Source organism: Perissodus microlepis, chromosome 7, assembly GCF_051167445.1.
Source record: "Perissodus microlepis isolate ML-2025 ecotype Zambia chromosome 7, ASM5116744v1, whole genome shotgun sequence".
Lineage (NCBI taxonomy): Eukaryota > Metazoa > Chordata > Actinopteri > Cichliformes > Cichlidae > Perissodus > Perissodus microlepis.
Window position 1 is genome coordinate 24,642,933 of NC_140467.1, and position 21,755 is coordinate 24,664,687.

Sequence of the window (21,755 nt, forward strand, 5' to 3'; positions counted from 1 at the left end):
GTGTTGATGTCATTAGACCACACCCCTTCTCATTACAGAGATGCACATCACCTAATATGCTTAATTGGTAGTAGGCTTTCGAGCCTATACAGCTTGGAGTAAGACAACATGCATGAAGAGGATGATGTGGACAAAATACTCATTTGCCTAATAATTCTGCACTCCCTGTATAATGGCTGCAGTAACCACTGCAGTCTCAAAGTGAGATGGAAGGAGGTGATTCAAATATATTATGTAAAAAAAGGTAAATGCCATCCATCTATTTTCTTTTGCTTATCCAGAAGCAGTTTGTGATGCCCAAATCTCCCTCTCCCCAGCCATCTCCTCCAACTTATCTGGGGTAACACCTAGGCTTTCCCAGGACAGCCGAGATATGTAATATCTCGGCTGTCCTGAGGCTGTCCCAGGACACCACGGAGTCCTCAATCCAGGTTGGTCCTTTCAAATTCTCCTCCCTCCAGTTAGCTGGGGATTCCAAATCGGCACCAGCCTGCATTCTGTGTACCTATGGAGAAACGGAAAACAAAGGCAGGGAGAAAACAAACAGTCTGCAAGACACATGCCCTTACAAGTCCAAGCAAGATGAGATCAAGATCATAGGGCACATGACAGTGCATCAGCCAAGACTCACCCTGTACAAGTTCCTCGGGCTATGGGTGGACAAAAAACTGAACTGGTCATGCAACACACTGCACCTGTATTAAAAAAGCCCAAAGCAGACTGTACTCCCTCAGGAGACTGAACTACTGCAGGAAGCTCCTGAGGATGTTTTACCAGTTAGTGGTTGCCGGAGTACTATTCTATGTTGTGGTTTACTGGGGGAGCAGCACAGCAAAGAAGGACTCATCCAGGCTGGAAAAACTAATCAGGAAGGCTGGCTCTGTGGTTGACATGAAGCTGGACACTCTGGTGCCAGTGGCAGAGCAGAGGACATTGAAGAAACTGCAGGACATTATGGAGAAAGCTGGGCATCCTCTGCATATGGTCATAAACAACCAGAGGAGTCTGCTCAGCAACAGGTTGCTTCTCCTAAAGTCTTGGACCAACGGACTTAAAAACTGCTTTGTCCCATCAAATTGACGCCATCAAATTGTTTAACTCCTCGCTGGAGGGGAGAGAGAGGGGAAACAGGAGGACAAAGGAGGGTCGGAACAACCTCTTGAAAGTAGCAAGGTGGTCAGCCCAATGATTGGAGTGCACGATGACCTCATAAAGATATACTCTGCAGTTTGGCACATCACACAGTGCTTTGTTTACAAGCTTGCCAATATCCTTTCAACATGTCAAGTTTACTGATATATGTGGCAGGTCCAATGTCATCAATGCTGTCAAGTGACATTTTGCCCAAGCTTGTGTCAATAGGTTCTTGTATGGATATAGTGACTTGATTAGTACTAAATTTGGAATCATGTGGTAATAATACCCAAGAATTTTCTCACCAGCAGCTCTTAGAAGCCTGTGTGGAGGGTTGCTGAAAACCAGCACTGGACAGCTCTGCTGACAGTGTTTCCTGTGCAAAGTAATTTTAGAGAACAGCTGATCCCAGGCTCTGTGGGTGTGTAGTGGTTGCCGTGGCTACTTTGGCTTCAGCGCTTGGAATTTGTTTGGACCACCAGCCTTTTAAATTTAATTTTAAGTCAGACCACAATGCTGTATGTAATCTTGTGAAAATATTTCAAAAGTAGTGAAATAAACAAATTTGCCTTGTTTGGGGATTTGTGTTCAGTTGTATGGGTGGATTCTTGAATCTTAAGACTTTTTAGTGAAAACACTATGTTAAGTGATCTTGATGACCATGTTATCATGGCTCATACAATTGAATGCCACAACTAAAAACTAGAGGTGCAACGATACACAAAATTCACAGTTCGGTTCGGTTCGATACTTTGGTGTCACAGTTCGATATTTTTTCGATACAAAAAAAATGTTCATGCCTTTTTAATTTGTCATTTATTAAAATTATAAATATATATTTTAACTCAAAAGTACAGTTTTTAAATTTAATGTTGCTGAAACAAAAAAGTAATAAAAAAAATAAATATATCTCAGGGCTCGCAAAATTTCAAAATCCCTGGTAGCCCTTCGGGCAGGGACTCTTCAGTTTTTGGTAGCCCAAAATAAATTTAAGTAGCCCGAATAAAAAAGAGAGCAATTTTTTGATTGATGTTTTGTTTCCTGTTTTGTTTCCTTTACAATATTATACTTTAATGTATAATATTGTAAAGGAAACAAAACATTAATCCAAAAATTGTTGAAACACAAATTACAACATTGTATAAAAATTACAATCATCAACTCAAATACTTGGTTCTAATTGAACAGCAATTTCTATGAACTTGTAAGAACTGTGTAGGACATGAATCAGTCTGTGTCAGATCCTGAATTTGAAATTTCCACTGAAGTCACGGGTAAGAGGCAAGTGGAACCAAGATCGAGGCCATTTGCTTTTTGAAGTTTGCAAAGACTGCTAAATTGTGCCAGTGGTAGTTCACTCTTTGCAACATAGTACGCTGGTCTAAACAGATTTTTCAGGTTTATTTTTAGTATGTTATTTGCAATTGGTGTTTGTTCTGGGAAAGATATTGCAGACTGAGCAATAATGCATTTCTTGCATTTCTCATGGGTTCTAATGGGGGCCTTTCTTAAAATGACTGGTCCCAGTAACAAAGGCGCTTGTCGACTCAGAAATCGAGGGAAAACCAATGACACACCCGGCAGAACATTATGTTATTTACACGGGTGCACATAAGTGGTCCGCACGTGCGCATTTGCTGTCAAAATAAAAGACGCGCACCAGATAAGAAGTTGCAACACGCGTTTGCGTCCATATAAAAGACACTGTTTTTGTCCGCTAGAGTGGGATTTTCACAGCACATTCTGCACCACATCTCTGTGCGTTCATCATTTGTTTGAAGCCAGCTCACCTCCTGCAACCACTTTTCCGAGAATACGTGCTTCTTTTGTGGTTCGGACTCCTTCTGACATTTCTTTGGAGGTGGAGGAAAACCAAAGTAATTGCTTAAAGGAGCTTGCTTCTTCGACATCTTTAAGAGTTCTAAACAAATGTCTGTCCTCCTCCAGAAAATCCTATGTACGCAAACACGCGTTGCAACTTCTTATCTTGTGCGCGTTTTTTATTTTGACAGCGAATGCGCACCTGCGGACCACTTATGTGCACCCCTGGTTATATAGCTCGTCATATTGCAGCCACAGAAATTCTTTTGTCCATGAAACTATGAAGCTGCACTTTCTTTTTGCCTTATAGTCTGATTTGTCATAACTTTTCCGTTTTGTGGTAAGCTTTACTTTGGCTGTCCCTTCTTCACCCTGACCTGTCTTATTTGGCTCAGCAGAACTAAAATATATATCCTGCTGCTTTTACACACGCACTCACATAACGCTCAGCGATTCTCTGCGCGATCAACCTCTCACATGTTTAAGCTTGCTGCCGGAGATTTCACTTGTCATGTTTGCATAGTAAGCTAACGATTGATAAGACGATGTCAGAGGAATTGGTGCGCAAATTATCATCACTCACCAATCAGTGCTGTCGCTCTCTATACACAGTTCGCGCGATTGCAAAGTGAAAGCAAAAAACAAGCTCAAATTCAAACGCGATTTCAATATGTCACATATTGACAGTGGCTCACCGATGCCAATGACATAATTACCCAGCTACATTTCCGAAAGAATGCAAAAGCATTGACATATATTTTTCCTTCCTACGATAGCCCGACGGGCAGGGCAGAGATAGATTTTGGTAGCCCGACTGGAAAAATCGCTAGCCCCGGGACGTCGGGCTAGCGATTTTGCGAGCCCTGTATCTGATTGAGGAATCACTCATCTTTGGAAAAGAGAGTTTATTACAGAGAAATGGCTCTTTCCAAAATAAAAGCTATACTATACACTTCTTCTGGGCTATATTCTCAGCAGCATATTAAACATATCAGGTCCCCATAAGGAGAATCATGTGCTAACGGCTGTCTAAATGACTCGGGTAAAGTTTGTAGCAGGCGTGCTTGTTGTTTTTGTCTGCTTCCACTTGTCTTTGCACTAGGATGATGTTGGCGTAAATGTGCAGTCATATTCGTTGTGTTCCCACTAGTGCTGTCAGCGTTAATCTCGTTGAAATGACGTTAATGCCACAACACGGCAAATCTCCGTTAACGAGCTACCGCGGATCGCCCCATGCATGGGGCTGGATGGCCAACACGTTAACGAGCTAACTGCGCTAACACACTAGTTCCCACCCATGTAATTTAGCATTGCGTGGCACATCCAACATACTGTTTTACTTTAGTCCATGATGTGCTTACCTTCAGGGTCATACTTCACATGAAAACCAAAATAGTTCCAAACGCCAGATCTGAATGAGGGTGGGGGAGGTTCAATTTGCCATGTTGCAAGGAGAGCTTAACTTCTGTCTCGCTAGCTTGCCCTGCGCTCAGTGAATCTGCGTTCGACTACTCCGCCTAGGCTGCACTGTCGAGCACAGATCCACTGAGCGCTCAACGCAGACAGCATCGTCAGAAGGAAAGTTGATAAAATAAATTAAAAATTTTGTATTGTTCGATACATATGCGTACCGAACCGAAATCACTGTATCGAACGGTTCAATATCGATACGAGTATCGTTGCACCCCTACTAAAAACATATACCGTGGCCTATAACTTTTCTCGAGATTATGTGATGGAGATGTATCTGAGAATGCAAATGGGTATTAAATGGTCTTCAAAATCACTATGATATTCAATTTGCAGCAGTGTGATAATAGATAAGATAAGATAGATCTTTATTGTCACTGTTACCAGAACAATGAACACAGTTTGGCATCTCTCCATTGGCAGCTTGTAGGTTTTTACATTCACATTCTTCAGATAAGAGTATAAGATAAGTATAAATAAAGATAAAATAAGTGCAAGTTACAGTCCAGAGAATTCATGCATGTTATTTGTAGCTCCTGTCTTATGTCTTGCCCAGTCTATCCAGGCAGCACTTTTGCCTAAAATAGACAAAGTATTTCCAGGAGTAGGAACATGACTATTGTGAGCTAAGTGCAAAAAAAGGCAACTTCAGATAATGTTCTAGCCTAGTTTCCTCTAATAGTCATGTGTGAAAAGACCTTTAGAGTCTTGTTAAGCTGGTGAAGTCGGATGAAGTCTAAACAAAATCTTTAAATTAATACTCAAAGCAAATGTATCTTTCTTTAGCATACTGATGACCATTTACATTTACCATTTACTGTGTTTTGAACATTTGTCTTCTTCTTCTCTTCAACCCATAATTTAGAGCTTTTTAATTATTAATGGAAATTATTGATTTAAGTCATTAATCCCCTCTTCTGCTTTTTTGTTCTTCTTACTCTGTTATGTGATCACTACCTGTCAACAGGTAAGATAATTGACACTCATTTCAAAAATGAAAGTAAAACAATGAGCAATGGATGAACCCATAATATTTTGGTGTCAATCGGGATAAAGTTTTTTAACTTTGTGAGTCAGGACTACAGCGATGGTGGATGATATACTCTGAGATGTTTCATTGGTAATTGATATCTAATGCTAAGAAAAGACCGCTGCCATTTTATATCACTTTATTAGTGATCGGATTTCCGGCTCTTTTTAGAGAACCGGCTCTTTCGGCTCGGCTCACTATAAAGAGCCGGCTCTTTCATCTCCCATCCGGCTCTTCAGGTTGTTTTGTTGCTCTAATTAATTTATTATTAACAACAATATAAAATTATGCACAAAAGGAATTACTAATGTAAAAAATGCGGTTTTATTTATATATGTTTATATATAAATACATATGGTGTCCCCTAGAGACAAAGCACGTACAAACTCCGAAGCACGGAGTTTGTATGTGCTTTGTCTCCCATATAAGAGACTTTTAGTTTCTTACATGGGGAAAAAAAATCACAAGATGGGATCACTGTGCATGTTTCTGATGGAAATGAAAGACACACTGATGTATTACATATTATGTAAACAGACTGATTTTTTGCTAAATTAGCTCTAACAGGACAGAGGTAATGCAAACATATAGCATCCTTGTGAAACATGATATAGAGATAGATTAACTTACCTTAAAATTCATACATGATATGAACATCTATAATATGTACACTATATTGCATTTAACTTAACATGAGTTGGCATCTTATTCTTAATCCATTGGGTTTAAAAGGATGTCAGCCCACCCTGCAGCTATAACAGGTTTAATTCTTCTGGGAAGGCTTTCCACAATGGTTTAGGAGTGTGTTTATGGGAATTTTTGACCTTTCTTTCATAAACATATTCGTGAGATCAGACAGTGATGTTAGACGAGAAGGCCTGGCTCACAGTATCCACTCGAATTCATCACAAAGTTGTTCTATAGGGTTGAGGTCAGGACTCTGTGCAGGTCAGTCAAGTTCTTGCACACCAAACTGACTCAGATGTTTATGGGCCTTGCTTTATACACTGGTGTGCAGTCATGTTGGAACATGAATGAGCCATTCCCAAACTGTTCCCACAAAGTTGGGAGCCTGACATTGTCCAAAATGTCCTGGTATGCTAAAGCATTAAGAGTTCCATACACTGCTAGTAGGGAGGTGAACTCCTGAAAAACATCCCTCACACCATAATTCCACCTCCACCAAACTTTTAACTTGAGACATTGGGGTTAGTATCTTGCCCTAGGATATTTGTCATAGCCAGGGAGTAGCCAGGGATCGATAGTAGATGACTTGCTGAATTCTAGCCTTCATTACTTTTTCCTTAAGTTCTCTGATGAGCACTGAGTGTTTTAATTTTTAAGAATATGGCTTAATCATTTATTTCTTACAGTTTAAGCACAGAGAGTCATGCTGACAGATTTAATTCACCGACTACAGCAGCATCCTTTTTATGATTTAGAAAAAAATAGACATACTCGTGCAATTATTTCTTATTCTGAGATATCACGGGGATTAAATGTGTAATTGAAGTTTAAAATGACAGACAGGGAAGTTTCCGATCTTTCCCAGTTGGCACTGTATGGATGATCAAAATCTGACGGTACCTGTCTGTGTATATAATTACATCAATTTTCACAACGCTGACTGAAATTCAGCCCAAAAACATGTCAGCGCCTCCATCGTGTTTTACAGATGGCTACAGACTCATTGTTCTACCTTTCTTTTGAACACCTCCGTACTAAATAACAAATTTTTGAACCAAAAATTGAGAAGTGTTTTTGAGATGTATATGCTTATTTGTATATTTTGCACTTTATTTATGCTGATACGTGTGAATAAATAACAATTCCACAATTTTAAAAAATCTCTGCCCTGTTTGACCCATTCAGCAAAAATCATGGTTATGATATGGCATGATTCAGCTTTCTAACAGGAAATAAAGGTATATTTAATGTATCAGTGTACACTTTATTTTATCACAAACATACAATTGATCACAGCTTGTAAGTGTTCTTTTTAAAGTCATGTTAAATAGAATTTTCTTGAGTTTTTACTGAAGCTCGCTATTTGAATTCAATTTCACTACTGTAAATTTAGAATTAAAAATATTTCATATTATAATACAATAAATGTTGACCATATGCTAATGTAGTATATAATACAACTGTTGTTTACTAGCTAATACTAAAATAATAATAATGGATTATATAGCGCTTTTCGAGAAATAATAATAGAGTGAAAAAGTCCAAAGAAAAACTTTGACAGACCTGGAGGACTGTTACTCAAGATCACTTGAATTATTTAATTAAGAGTCTGGCTCCATGTAAGTAAAATACAAAGCAATGGGGATTGCTCAAGACTTTTGCACAACACTGTATGTGCAATAAAAATGTGCTTTTTAAAACAATATATTGATATATATTTGTTGTAATTACATCAAATAAGAAGGGAAACGAATAAAGACTTTAGCAATAAACTGCTCTTTCAGCTCCACACTTGGCAGTCATCATCCCTACGACCAAAACAGATGACATTCGGTCTGTGAATTTCTTTCCAAATTTGCTTTCCCTCTCTCTACGGCTGTGTCTCTCACACTTTGGAGGCAGAGTGTGTAGGAGGCTGCTGTAACATTGCAGTTCCTTCTGGCAAGCAAACATTGATGGTTTGTTTGTGACTTTTCAAACAGTGCCAAGTTGAGGAAGGAAAGAGGAGAGGGGTAGAAATAGAAAGGAGGACTAGAGAGAGGAGGAGGAGTAAGGACAGGCAGTAGTAGTACTGTTGGGCACAAAAATAGTTGGTTTGAACATTTTCTGTTATATTTAGTAACCTCAAGACTACAGTATGTGCATGCTTTACCTGGGGTTACGTAATAGCACTACTGCTCAAAATGTGGTTGACCACTTTTTTAACTGTCTGCTGTAAATATGCAATATGGAGAGAAATGCTCAGAGATATCTGGACTGGTGTTGTGTCTAGCTGATCAATTTCTAGAGTGCAGTATTCACTGATCTCCACCAAATCTTGAACAAATATTCATCTCTTTAATTAAGTCTGTGTTCAGCATTTTCTCTTTCTATGTGCTATAGCTTTGTAATTACAGGACAGTTTGGGCAATGAGCTACCAAAACTTCTTCTGCAGTTTTACACCTTTATTTCTTAAAATTAAAGCCAAAAACATCAAACGGACACTTTTCATTAACTAAAGCAGTATTTTCTAATCTTTTGGAAGAACTGAGACAACCAATTGAAATTAAATTTATAAGTAAACTTTAAAATGACAGAAAGCAGAGTTTCACTGGTCCAGTCAGTCTACCATGGTGAGTCTCATCAACACCGGCTTAAATCAGTCTCAGTTCATCTAATATGGTGATACCCATAGGGATATAGAGACTCTGACCCGTTAGATGGAGAGCTGGTCCAGACCTCCTGTACAGGGGTAACTGGGATCTAACCGACTATTTAAGATCAAAGTGGGCTGTATGTGACCTACCATGTAAAATGAGTTTGATATCCCTGCTCTAATGTATTTATACCATGTCATATGGCAATCATCAGTTCAATCACTCTGCTCAAAGTTATCAAATATTTATTTTGCTACAGCAACGTTAGAATCATCAGTCAACTTAACATGTCACACTTCAGTGTCCTTGGACTGTGGCAGGAGGCCAGCATAACTGGAGGAAACCAACTGGGCTACAGGGCTAACTATCTGACATGTTATAGAATAAACTAAGGTGACCATATTTTGATTTCCAAAAAAGAGGACACTTGGCTCAGTCATGAAGAACTTGCTTAAAGAAACATAAAATCGTCCCCGGCATTTTGACTAGAGATCGGCCCACCAGGTATTATAGGAAAAGCCATAAAGCCTTTGAATAAAAACAAACGCTGTTGTCACAGTGATGTACGGTGTCTTGTTGGTATATGTATGATTTCTATACATTTTACATCAGATAAAAACTTTGGTTGTAAGATTCAGATAATTATTTAATAAAAGTGAGAGATTTTAAATGAGAATAAGAAAGAAAAGTATTTCTCTGTGCCCCCCTTTCCCTGTTAATGCCCTGCCTGGGCCCCTGGCAAAACTTTGCTAGACCCGCCCCTGCACAGTTACAGGATCCTGGTGTTATTTGTCTCTCAGAAACAGTTCATAACTTCCCTTCAACTCATTCATGTCACCTAAAAGGTAAACCTGTTTCTCCATCACCTGTTCAGCTCTGATGATTCAGTAAGGACATCTCCTGGTTTCATCTTCATGTTTCCCTCTCACCAGATAACCAAACCGATATCATGACCAGCAGCTTTTACAGCTGTGGCTCCAGCAAACCTCAGCTGATACTAGAAATTAATGTTAAATAAATTCTAACAACAGCTTAAACGTGCTGCTGTTGTTTAGCGCGACATCTGCTGGTTTCCTCTTTCTGGCACAAAGTGGGCGATAAACAAACAAGAGAGAAAAGCCGATCAGCTGATCATTGATCAGTTTCATGATTGAAGGAGCAACAGGAGAGAGAGGGGGAGAGAATGAGAGGAGAAGAGGCAGCTGTGCAGCGTAAGGAAGCAGAATAACTCCAGCTTTGTCTTCTTCCATTCTAGCTGAAGTCCGGGACAAACTGTGTTCCTTTTCAGCTCAATACGAAACGCTTAATATTTTCTCTGAATACGGGACGATTCCGTTTTTTACAGGACGGTTGGCAACTCTAATAACTAACCTTATGAATAAAGTTCAACATCAGTAACATCAAAGCACCCACCCAGCTGTAGAAACTCCGTCATTCTAGCTAGTACGCAGTATGAGTTATTGTAACTGACTGTAAAAGGTCAACATAATGAAAATAATCTCCACCTAAACTTGGTTTATATCTGACTCAGATACACTGCAGGTCATAACTTCTTACCTGAAGTTCAGTTCACCTGACACTCGGACCGGCGGCCGCCTCGGGTCTCTCCCCCTCTTGCCTCCCCTTTCCCTCATCCACCTGCTGGCCTCTGTGGAAGCTCCGCCACAGCCACCACCAAACAACTGAGTTATTTTTACACATCGGCCAGCATCTGGCCAATCCACCACCTTTCATTGTTTACACCGTTACAAAAAAAACCCATTGGCTCATAAAAACGAAACATCACCATCGGGCATACCGGGCAAATGCCCGGTATGCCCGATGGCCAGTCCAGCTATGGTCGGTACGAGGGAAATTTCTTTTGCAGTTCATCTGAAAGATGGACTTGTGCTTTGGGATCTTTTAAACATCATTAGGTGCATTGCTGCGCGCTGTCTGTCCTGTCTGTGAGCGCAGAACAAGCGCTCACAAAGCAGCAGTTTGGAGGTGATGTCACACACATGGGTCCTCTGTCAGAATATAGGAAAAGAGGACGGTTGGTCACCCTAGAATAAACAGCCCAACAAATCTGATCCATGAAATAAATTGTTAGATTATTACATATAAGAAATTTGTAACTTGTTACATTATACACCCTACTACAGTGTCTTGCCTGTATTCCTTTACAGACACATCGAGAATTGGACTGGTCTGCAGACCTTGAGGGATTTCGATATGGAGCTCTACACCGGCTTACAGAGGCTGTAAGTAGTAAGGCATTTTCTACAACATGTTATCGCTGAAATGTCTGGCCAGTGAAATTTAACTTTATTCTTGGGGATCAGACCAGTGCTTTAAAAACACATGTGCAAAAGCAAATGTTTCCTCTAAAGAGGTTCAAGCTGCCCTGCACACTTCAAAGATCCACTGACCCAAGCATGTGGTTCTAATAATATTTGGACCCAGAGATATCCCAATCTCAGGAACGAATCTGTTCACAATTCACAGTTTAGTCTACAGCAGATGAAAGGAAGCACCTCAGCATACTTTGGAGCTGGACCACTTGGGAAGTAAACAATATTGTCAGTAAGGCTGTTAGCAGTGCTTTGATACATAGTTGTGTGTTGAATTTCAAATCCTGTTTCTTATTAAATATCTTCAATTTGTTTTAATCTTTATGGAGTCCCTTAGTGTTTTCCAGCCTTTCCCTTCTGTGTTGATTCCCCCATGTTTAGTTCTGTCTGTTTCCCTCACTTCCTGTTTTATTGTGGTAGCAAAATAATTTGTGGTGCAGATTACGTGCAGAATTCAATGCATACATGCACACAAATGGCTAGTCTGGAGTTGCCTTTGTCATTTATTTCAAATCTAGGTAAGAGAGGGCGTCGAGGAAAACAGCATTTAACAGTGCATGAATAGGTTGGTTTGCTTTCACCCCAATTGCTGGTGACTTACTTAAACCAGCTTTTCTTTGTTTTGTACTTTTACTATTGTCAAAGCTATTAGGACTTTATTTCACTGATTCCATTCAATTAGATATTTAATTGTAATTAGATTTACTTCCATAAATACAGGTAGACTAATGACATAAACATTCTTTCACTATCATGGTTTTAGAATTTCCATAGGAAAACTAACTTAAAGTAACCTGCATAGCTTTATAGTTATTTTTCTTCCAACAATAGGTAATAGATGTGTTTCTTCCACGTGCAATTGTTCTGTTGGTATCAGAAATAGCTAAAGTTTTTCAAAATAAATTAAAGCAAAATCTGTAATTTTTAAAATAGAAAGGAAAACAACAAGGAGCTACATATTAAAAAAGAGTGAGCAAAATTCCTTTGCGATGTGACATGCTGAAAGTCCACAAGCTCCACAAGTTATTGTATTACAGGGTGTAGTCATTGGTTAAATTCAATTGAGTAATTACATCTGATAGGCAGTTGACTACAAAATAGGGTAATGTGAAGTGAGAATTTTTCATGGGCTGCAGCCTGGTAGTTGATGCTAAACTGAGTATTTTACAGCACTGTGGTACAGGACCATCTCTGTGAACTAAGCCTGCTAAAGAAATTGTTTAGCTCATTTGCTCTATACTGAGTGAGTGTATGAGTTGTAAATAGTGAGCATGACTGTGTAAAAAACTAGAATGCTATTAAAATAGAGGGGACAGGTGTGACACCAGTCCCAGCAGTGGCCATCTTTGTATATTGCATATTTGTACATTGTATAAGTTGTAAGAAGGGCTTTTAGTCATTTTGAATGTATTTAAGCGTATTTGTGTTCAGAAATTGTGATTTGAATTGATGGAAAGATCTCACTCTCACTTTGTAGTCGGAAGATTGAATCATCATTTTTTAATAAAAACTTACTGTATACAGTAAGTTTTTATTACAAATTTTGATATACAGAAATGTAAAAATTCTGTTACCGAAGTAGGTATTTCTAAGTTCAGTTGATCGGGATTAAATCTTTCCTGTGTGATACATTTCAGTTGCTGATAATCAAGAAACTTACTGTTGCTGATTCCATGTCTTGATGAGAGTTCCTGAAATTAAATGAAATGGCATTAAAGTTTTCCCCTTGAATAACATTCCCTACGTGTTTTATCCCCTTCTCGTTCCATGGTGAAAGGTTTATGCCTTATGAAAAGCACTCTCTCTTTTCCACAGAGTGCTTGTCCTAGGTCCAGCCATGGGCTGTCTAGCGAGCTTGATTTGATGCATTTTGAAGCATATAAGCAATCTATTGGATAAGAAATAATAATAAGAATTTGGTAGTTTTAAACCACCATTGTGTTTTGGCTTTTGTAGAGTTTTCAAACTTGAGATGTTTGAGTCCATTGTCTTAAACCAGGCAATAAATGGTTTGTTAGGGATCAGTGAGAACAAGTAGTTTATTTTAGGCAGAACCATCATTTTAATTGTGACGACTGATCATTGAGTGCTATAGGTAAAGTTTTCCAAAACGTGAGATTATCTTCTACCATTTCTACTAGAGGGATATGGTTCAATCATACCGAGAGACTGGGGGGAAAATTCATACCTAAATACCTAATGTTACCCGACTGTAGTGTAGTGATGTAGGTCTTCTGAAATTTACAGTTCAGAGGCAGAACTGTTGATTTACTCCAGTTAATGGAGTAGTCTGATATGGATGAGAACTTATCTATGAGTGTGATTGTCTTCAGAAGAGAGGTTTGTGAGTTCCCAAGGAACAGTAATGCATCATCAGCATACAGGCTTATCTTGTGGTCTATATCTATTTATATCTACATTTTGTCGGATTGCTGCTAGTAGTGTCGTGGAATTTTGTAAATAAAGTCTGCAACATGGAAAGAGCTGTGATCAAGCTATTTATTACTGCGCAGGAGAGCCAACACACACATCAAACATCACAGTTCAGTCATGCCAGCTCTGCCCTTGGGATGTCTCAGCTCCTCTTTTATACCCCTCCACACACAACTCTCTGCATCTTTTTAGTTACAACAGCTTTCTGTCCCACGGGCTGTTGCTGGGCAGAGAGCAACTCCCACTATCTTTTCCCAGGAAGCTCCTGACACCGGTCATCTTGGGAGTTTCGTCCTTCCACAATATCGTTAGGCCTAGCTAAGCAGTTCTTTGCGAGGTCATACTGACACACACTTGCTTCATCTTAAGCAGGCAAAGGTTTATACAAAAATCATACAGTAAGATTGTAACATATAAATCTAAATGTGAGGATAAACTAGAATTTTTCCATAACAGTAGTTTGATGAAAATAACTAAAACTGAGGTTGAAAGCAGACAGCGCTGTCTGGTGTCCCTCTTTAGATTGAAGCTTTGGAAAGTAAGGTCATTTGTCCTAACACGTGCATTTGGAGAACTGCTTAGAATTACTTGCAATATATGAAGAATGAACCAAATCCAAATTTTTGTAGAACTGTTGACATCCTATGAGAGAGCAAATGGACATTTTGCGCTCAAAGTTGATGTGTTAAGAACAGGAAAAATGGGCAAGCATGAGGATTTGAGTGATTTTGACTCACTGCACTGCGACGCTGCAGCAGTGTCAGTTCTGACAGAGGGTCCAGGGATTTCATCCTCATACCTAATGGCAGTCAGGGTGCCTGTAGAGGTCTGTGTGTCCCTCCATGGACATGTCTTCCCAGACCGTTGCTGACCCACCACCAAACCGGTCATGCTGAACAATGTTACAGGCAGCATAATGTTAACCGCAGCTTCTCGAGACCCTTTCACATCTGTCACATGTGCTCAGGGTGAACCTATTCTCGTCTGTGAAAAGCACAGGGTGCCAGTAGTGGACCCGCCAATTCTGGTACTCTATGGCAAATGCCAGTCAGGCTCCACGGTTGTCTTATTGTTTCTCCTCTAGTGCACCTTTAATTTAATTTATACCAAAGAAGCTGAAACCAATCAACACCCCCCTCTGCTTATTAACTTACCAGATCAACATCCTAGAAGTTTGACTGACTTGATGCTGTACTAGGATTAAAAAGTGATCATTTTATATCTTTGAGCTTATATAAGATGACAGTCCCCTGAAGCAGTACATATCGGCTTCAATTTTGCATAGTGGGAGGAAGTGGAGCCAGGTCGTCCATCTTTTGTACAGTCATTTTGTTTCACTGATGGTTAATTGCAACCAATACCACTGCAAGCACCTGATGAAGCCGGAAGAGCTACATCATCCCCCCCAAAATAGAGGTGATCCTGAGGCCACCAAACCAAAAACCCTTTGTCACTTGGCCACACCTAAAATGTGGCTTTACTGTGCCTTAAAACAAACAACAGAGCAGCTTTTCACTGGCCTCCACATTGAATTTTTCTTCACTTTGTTAAATCATTATGATTTACTAGCAATAGGTTACTGTAGTTACAGTTTTTTTAAGATTCATTTTTGGCCTTAAATTTTCATTTATTTTTTTGGCAGGACAATAGTGCAGACAGGAAAGGATGGACAGGGAGCAAGTGAAATGATCCGCAGGGAATGTCCTGGCATGGGGACTCAGATCTGCAGTAGCCGTTCAGCATTTGGGTCGGCTGCTCAACCCACTGGGGTATACTGGTACTCAAATCATACTTGTTTTTTAATGAACCATAAAACTTCCAAACAGGAGACACAGCTGCTCTGTTCTTTCTGTGCATCTCTGACCAGTCGATTTTTTTCTTTTATCATCCTCCATTTCTTTCTTTTCTCTTCTTGTTATACTAAACATTTGTTGTCTCCACAACAAGATGCAAGTTATAGATGAGATTTGTTTCGTCCCAGCTGCCATAACTCCTGTATGCTTTTGAGTTCAAAATGACATACTGCTGTCTAAAATCAGTGTGTATCGTAACATGTATTAAGAGTTAAGGATTAAGTGGCACTTCTAGGGAAATATTAGAAAGGCTCACTATCGTTTGGACTTTCCTCCTCAGAACTGTGGAAAAAAGAATCTTTCCATTGAACTTTTGTTGTGATTTCCTTTCTCTTTGGATCTAATAGAGGCCACACAAACACACGAGAAATCAATGGAAAACCCAGGTTGTACTCTTTTTAGTACATCAAGACTTAGTAGAGTAGCTCAAATAAGTCAAACGATAGAGAACGAAAACAAATGTCCATCACAGAGGACATCAATGAATAGGCTGGTTCTCTGGAGGCTATTACTCTACAACCATTTCCATTAATGTTTCTCATAGAAAACACTAAATAGCCTCTATTATAGCTTTATTTCACAGACATACATAATACTGTGCTGATATATAATTTCCTATTAAATGATTTTCAGCATGTTCTAGGTGAGCAAATTGTTGTAAATCTGTTTAGTTTATTATTTAGTGGCTTCTAACACTGTGGAATAGCAAAGACCTCCAAAAAAAACAAAATCAGTTACTTTCGATCACTTTCGTATCTTGATGAAATCTTTGCCTTAGAAAGTCAAACTGTGATTTCAAAAAGTGCATCTTCACTGACATTCTGTCACTCATTAGCTGATGTGCTTTCATGTTATCCAAAGCTCATCGTAATTGTGTGCTCTGATTGACATTAAATTCTGGACAACCTGTATGAATGCTTCCCATGCCACTCATTCAGTTGACTTGAATTTCCTTTTTAACTCATCATTAAATATCAGATCATGGATTTTTAGAACCAGCAACAACACCTTTCTTAATTTTGGCCTCACTTTTCTTGAGACCAAACTTATTTCTTTAAATGTTGTAAATAACATTTGTTACAGTACAGGTGAAAGAGTCCGAGTAGCAAAATGTGCTAGTTGTTGGCCATTGACCTTTAAAAATAGTCAGATTTACTGCTGCCTCAATGGTTGGGCAGTGCTGCTTATTAACTCGCACAGCCTACTTTTTCCACCCGGATTTAAAGTGGACCAGAATTGGCTGAAATCTTTTGCTTCTACAGGTATATGCTAAATGTTGGTTGTTGTGCAGCTCTCTTCATACCCTTTCACATGACATATATATAAGTTGAGCAGAGAGCAAATATACAGATGTACTACGGGCAAAAATGGAAAATAATCCATTCATTGGAGCTGTTTCAAGCAAGAAACTCACTGTCAGAAGTGGGATAATAAGTTATAATAATAATATACTTTCACTGATTTTCACATTTGTTGTGTAGTTGACCTGATTTTGATCCAACTATAAATCGGCTCGAGTTGTTAAGTTGTCATCTGCTCATTCGTTCATTCATTTTTAACTGTCTGTTTGTCAGAGTAACAGAACTGAAAGTTATTCAAAGTGCTTTCTCTCTTCTTTGTGTGTGTGTGTGTGTGTGTGTGTGTGTGTGTGTGTGTGTGTGTGTGTGTGTGTGGTAGAACCATTATGAGGAGCAACCTACATACAATCCAGGCTCGCGTTTTCTCCAAGAACCCACACCTGCGCTACATGTGAGTATACACACACACACACACACAAAAACTTGATTGCTAATACTGATACTGAAACACATACACACCCTTTGTCCTGCACATATCGACTGTCTCCTTAACACAGTAACACAGGACACTTTTGAATTGGACTGATAAAAAAAACCTAATAAACTAGTAGCAGAGTGTATTAATGGAAATAAACATTGTGTCCCTTTAAAGTTTTTTTAGTGTTTACAAGCAGGGAACTCTATTAAAACTGAAGCACAATTAGTGGTTTGGTGAGCAGAACAGACAGAACTTAGACTGACACATGAAACAACCACACACTCAGTATTGTGTCACAGACAGAGTGAATGACTGACCGCAACAACACCTGTCATTTCACATCTGTCACTTCTGAAAATAGCACATACTAATCACCAGTGCTTGTGTTTAGTATTGTACTCAGATAAGATTTCACTACAGTCACTACAGATATGCATTACTGTAATATATGCAGTCATCCATGGATCCATGAGTATAGGGAGTGTTGCACTGATTCCACTACCCATAAACTCCCATCACAGATTCAGATGTAGATCACATGTAGATACATTAATATTACAGCTGTCCTTATTTATGTCTCAGGAGCTTGGAAAGAAAGCAACTGGACTTTTTTAAGTTTTGTGAAGATGTTTCACCTCTCATCCAAGAGGCTGCTTCAGTTCTAAAATCAAATGGTTTAAGGAGTGGCTGTTTGGTTTCACCAAGGAATTGCATGCTGTGTGGACAAATGTTTGTGCATGTCGGAGGCATTTCCCATCTTTGTTGTGATCAGTGTTAAGGTCATTACTCAAAAAAGTAATCTATTGCACATTACTCGTTACAGTACTTATTACTCTCCAAAGAAAGTAATTTGTTACATATTACATTACTTTCTTGTTGCTTTGTAAAATGACCTGAAACATATTTACCATTTTATAATATAAACCTACAGACTATCGTCCCACATACCAACACAAATCCCTGTACTATGCAGACACATACTCTTTCTCTTAGTATTTACGCATGAACACAAAGCTGACAGCCACAGCGATTCTACTTTAGAAACATGAACAGTTAGAAAGACAGACTGTTTAACCTCTTGTTATTTGTTAAAGTTCAGGGTCAGACTGCTGGGCTGAGGTCAGCATTCACTCAGCTTTAACATCAGTCTGGGTTCTTGGCTAGCTGGATGCAGTTTGCACTTTACCATCACACACTTATGTTCTTGAGCAATATAAATTAGTGTGTGTGTGTGTGTGTGTGTGTGTGTGTGTGTGTGTGTGTGTGTGTGTGTGTGTTAAGAAGGTTGAAGATAAATCTGTAGTCCCACCATCCTCAGAGTGCATGACATGCAACATAATGGCTAAGTCGTTAGTACAAACATAAATTTGAGAATGGTAGAATATTAGTCTTATATGATCAGTTGTAGTGATTATGACACTGTGGTAGTGTCTGCAGTACTGTGAGTGAAATACTTTTTTTTTTCTAATTTCATGTAATTTTTATCCTCTAAATTATTTTAAAGCAGGAAATGCTGCCAGTAAGATCTGTGATTACTGGTTTGTATAGAGAAAGGCTGACAGGAATAAGGAGGGTTTTATAAAATGAGACCTGGATTTTTATCATCACTATATTTTCTATTTTTACCTCTATTGTGAATCACTGGGTACAGCAAAATACATCCAAAGATCACATTTAGGCTCTTTAAGGCTGTTTGTCAAACAGCATTAAAGACTCATCAGAAATTACATAAAAAAATATGTATTTTATATTTCTTGCATGCTTTTTCTCTCCCAATCCTGAGTGGAATACTGATGAGGTGTTGGATCTCAGCAGCTATGAATAATAAACACTCTTACATCACCAGCTGAAAGAAGAGGAGAGGAACAAATAGAACAAAATCAAAGAATTTGTGACCACAGAAGAGAAAAACAGAGTTTATTGTTTGTGAGCAGTGGGCATTTTGGTTTGTTGTAGCAGGAAATGGACAAGTTGATGACACTTAAAACTGAATCCCATTTAAGAAAGCTAATTGTCATGTGCACTTCATTTACTCTCACAGAATCTGAAATGAAAAGTTTTGCTGCACCTAGAACTTTGCTGGAGAAGATGGAGAATTATATTTCTTTTCTATATTGGGTGATTAGAATTAGCTAAAAGCTACAGCTGTCAGATAAATGTACTGGGAATATTCAAGCACAGTCCTCAACAGCAGGTTTGCAGTAAATACACTACAAGTCAAAGGTTTTAGAGCACCCCAAGTTTTCCAGCATTTTGTTGCAATTCAAGTCCAATGGATAGCTTGAAATGGTACAAATGTAAGTGGTGAACTGCCAGAGATTGAAAAAAAAAAATAAGCTAAGGTTACCTAAAACTGAAAAATAATCTACATTTCAGAATTATACAAAAAGGCTTTTTTCAACGAACACAAAATGGGTCAGCAATGTAAAGCTGTTCTGCAGCTATGAAGGTTTATCAAGTCTTGAAAGCTGGTGCTACTAATTCCTACAGGTGTTCCAACTTTTCAGGATTACTTACCACCCCCTCTGTCTGCATACGGGTTTATGTTGGAACACACTGTGGTAGCATACCCTCATTAGTATCAATTGAACATTATTGTACTGCAGAACAATAGTTCTCTGTGTTGCTACAAAAATGGCAAAAAGAAGGCAATTAACAATGAAAGAGAGACAGACCATCATAACACTTATAAATGCAGGTCTTTCCTACAGAGAAATTGCAAAGAAAGTCAAGGTGTCAGTGATTCCAGTTTCCTTCACCATAAAAAGGAAAAGAAACTGAATCAGAAGGTGAGTTTTTGAGAGTTAACAGGTGGCTCAAAGCACAACAGCTTCAAGCACAGCTTAATAGAGGTCGTAGTGAGCAAGTTTCATTGTCAACTGTCAAGAGAAGACTTTGAGCTGCAGGTTTGACAGGATGAGTTGCAGCAAGAAAGCCATTGCTAAGATGTCAGAATAAGACAAAGAGGCTTTCCTGGGCCATTAAACACCATCATTGGACTACTCAAGTCTGGAAGAAGGACTGATGAATCAAAATTTGAAATCTTTGGTTCGTCACGCAGGATCTTTGTACGCCGTAGAGTAGACGAGAGGATGGTTCCACGGTGTGTGGCATCAACTGTCCAACATGGAGGAGGAAGTGTGACGGTCTGGAGCTGTTTTGCTGGATCCAGGGTCGTTGACTTGTACAGAGTGAGAGGATCACTGAACCAAAACAGCTACCACAGCATTCTGCAGCGCCATGCAATACCCTCTGATATGCACCTAATTGATCAGGGGTCATCCTACAGCAAGATAATGACCCAAAACATAAGTCTATGCCAGAACTACCTTAGGAAAAAAAAGAACAAGACAGTCAGTTGAAAACATGGAGTGACCAGCACAGTCTCCAGACTTAAACCCCATCAAACTGGTTTGGGATGAACTGGACAGAAGAGTGAAAGCAAAGCAACCTACAAGTGCCACACAATTATGGGAATTTCTGCAAAAGATATGGGAAGAAATTTCTTAATAATATTTGTTATTATTAATAGTTTTATTAATGTTAATATTGAATATTTATTTCTATTGTAGAAAGAATGCCACGGGTGTGTGCAGCTGTTAAATCTGCCAAAGGTGGTTTAGAATACATTTTGGTCTATAAATTTATTCCACAATTTCTCTTTTTAACTCAAATTGCTTATTTGTACTATGCTTTCATTTCAGAGTGTAATGAAATGTTAAACTGTATAAATTTCAATTAAAAACTGGAAAAATTGGGGTGTTCTAAAACTTTTGACCAGTAGTGTGCATTCAGTGGGCTGCATATTCTTCATCACTGCTTATGGTGTGAGTGGTAGTCTCTTTTTCAAACCGTCAGCTTCTCTTTTTTTACTAATTTTTCTTCTTCTCCTCCAATTTTTTTGTTCCTCTTTCTGTTTTTTTCCTTCTCTGTGTTTTCTTCCACCCTCTAATTTCTCAGCTGAAAAGGACAAAGCACTATCAGCTGCTTTAATCCTATCACTATACAAAAGTTCAGATGAAAGCAAGAACATACTGCAGAACATCTGATTTAAGTGTGTGTGTGTGTGTGTGTGTGTGTGTGTGTGTGTGTGTGTGTGTGTGTGTGTGTTGTTGTTGTTTTCACAGTTTTCTTATGGAAGCAGATAAATAAGATTCAAACCACTGCAGGGTGATTATTTAAATACCTGTGCTGTGTTCTATCAAAGGAGGTCAGGACAAGTAATCAATTAGTACATTGACCATAAGCTCACTAGTATTTGTTTTCAACTGAGTTCAATTTTATTTATATAGCAGCGAGTCACAACAACAGTTGCTTCAAGGCACTTTATATTTTAAGGTTAAGACACTACAATAATACAAAGAAAACTGACAGAACCCCAAAAGTCATATACCCCCCTTTGAGCAAGTGCTTTGGTGACAGAGGGAAGGAAAAAGTACATTTTAACAAGAAAAAACCTCCTGTAGAACCAGGGTTGGGGAGGGACAGCCAGAAGCAGAAAATTAGAGGTCATCTGTGTCTTTATGTCTTCAAGACATTCCTGCAGTTTAACTAATTGGTGTGTGTTATCTGGCTTCATTG

The 21,755-nt window shown here is 38.9% G+C and overlaps 1 protein-coding gene across 3 annotated transcripts in view; it reads left to right on the forward strand.

The window, feature by feature from the left end:
- Positions 1-21,755, forward strand: part of ntrk3a (neurotrophic tyrosine kinase, receptor, type 3a) — a 78,393-nt gene that overhangs the window by 8,111 nt on the left and 48,527 nt on the right. The window contains exons 1-3 of one of the 3 annotated variants that reach the window (XM_084934321.1): positions 10,960-11,022; positions 15,188-15,322; positions 17,076-17,147. In XM_084934321.1, the coding sequence (XP_084790447.1) occupies positions 17,083-17,147 (65 nt within the window). In that variant the 5' untranslated portion in view covers positions 10,960-11,022; positions 15,188-15,322; positions 17,076-17,082. Of the gene's footprint in view, positions 1-10,947; positions 11,023-15,187; positions 15,323-17,075; positions 17,148-21,755 lie in introns of those variants that run through there. The other 2 variants (XM_084934322.1, XM_084934320.1) reach the window with 2 other exon arrangements.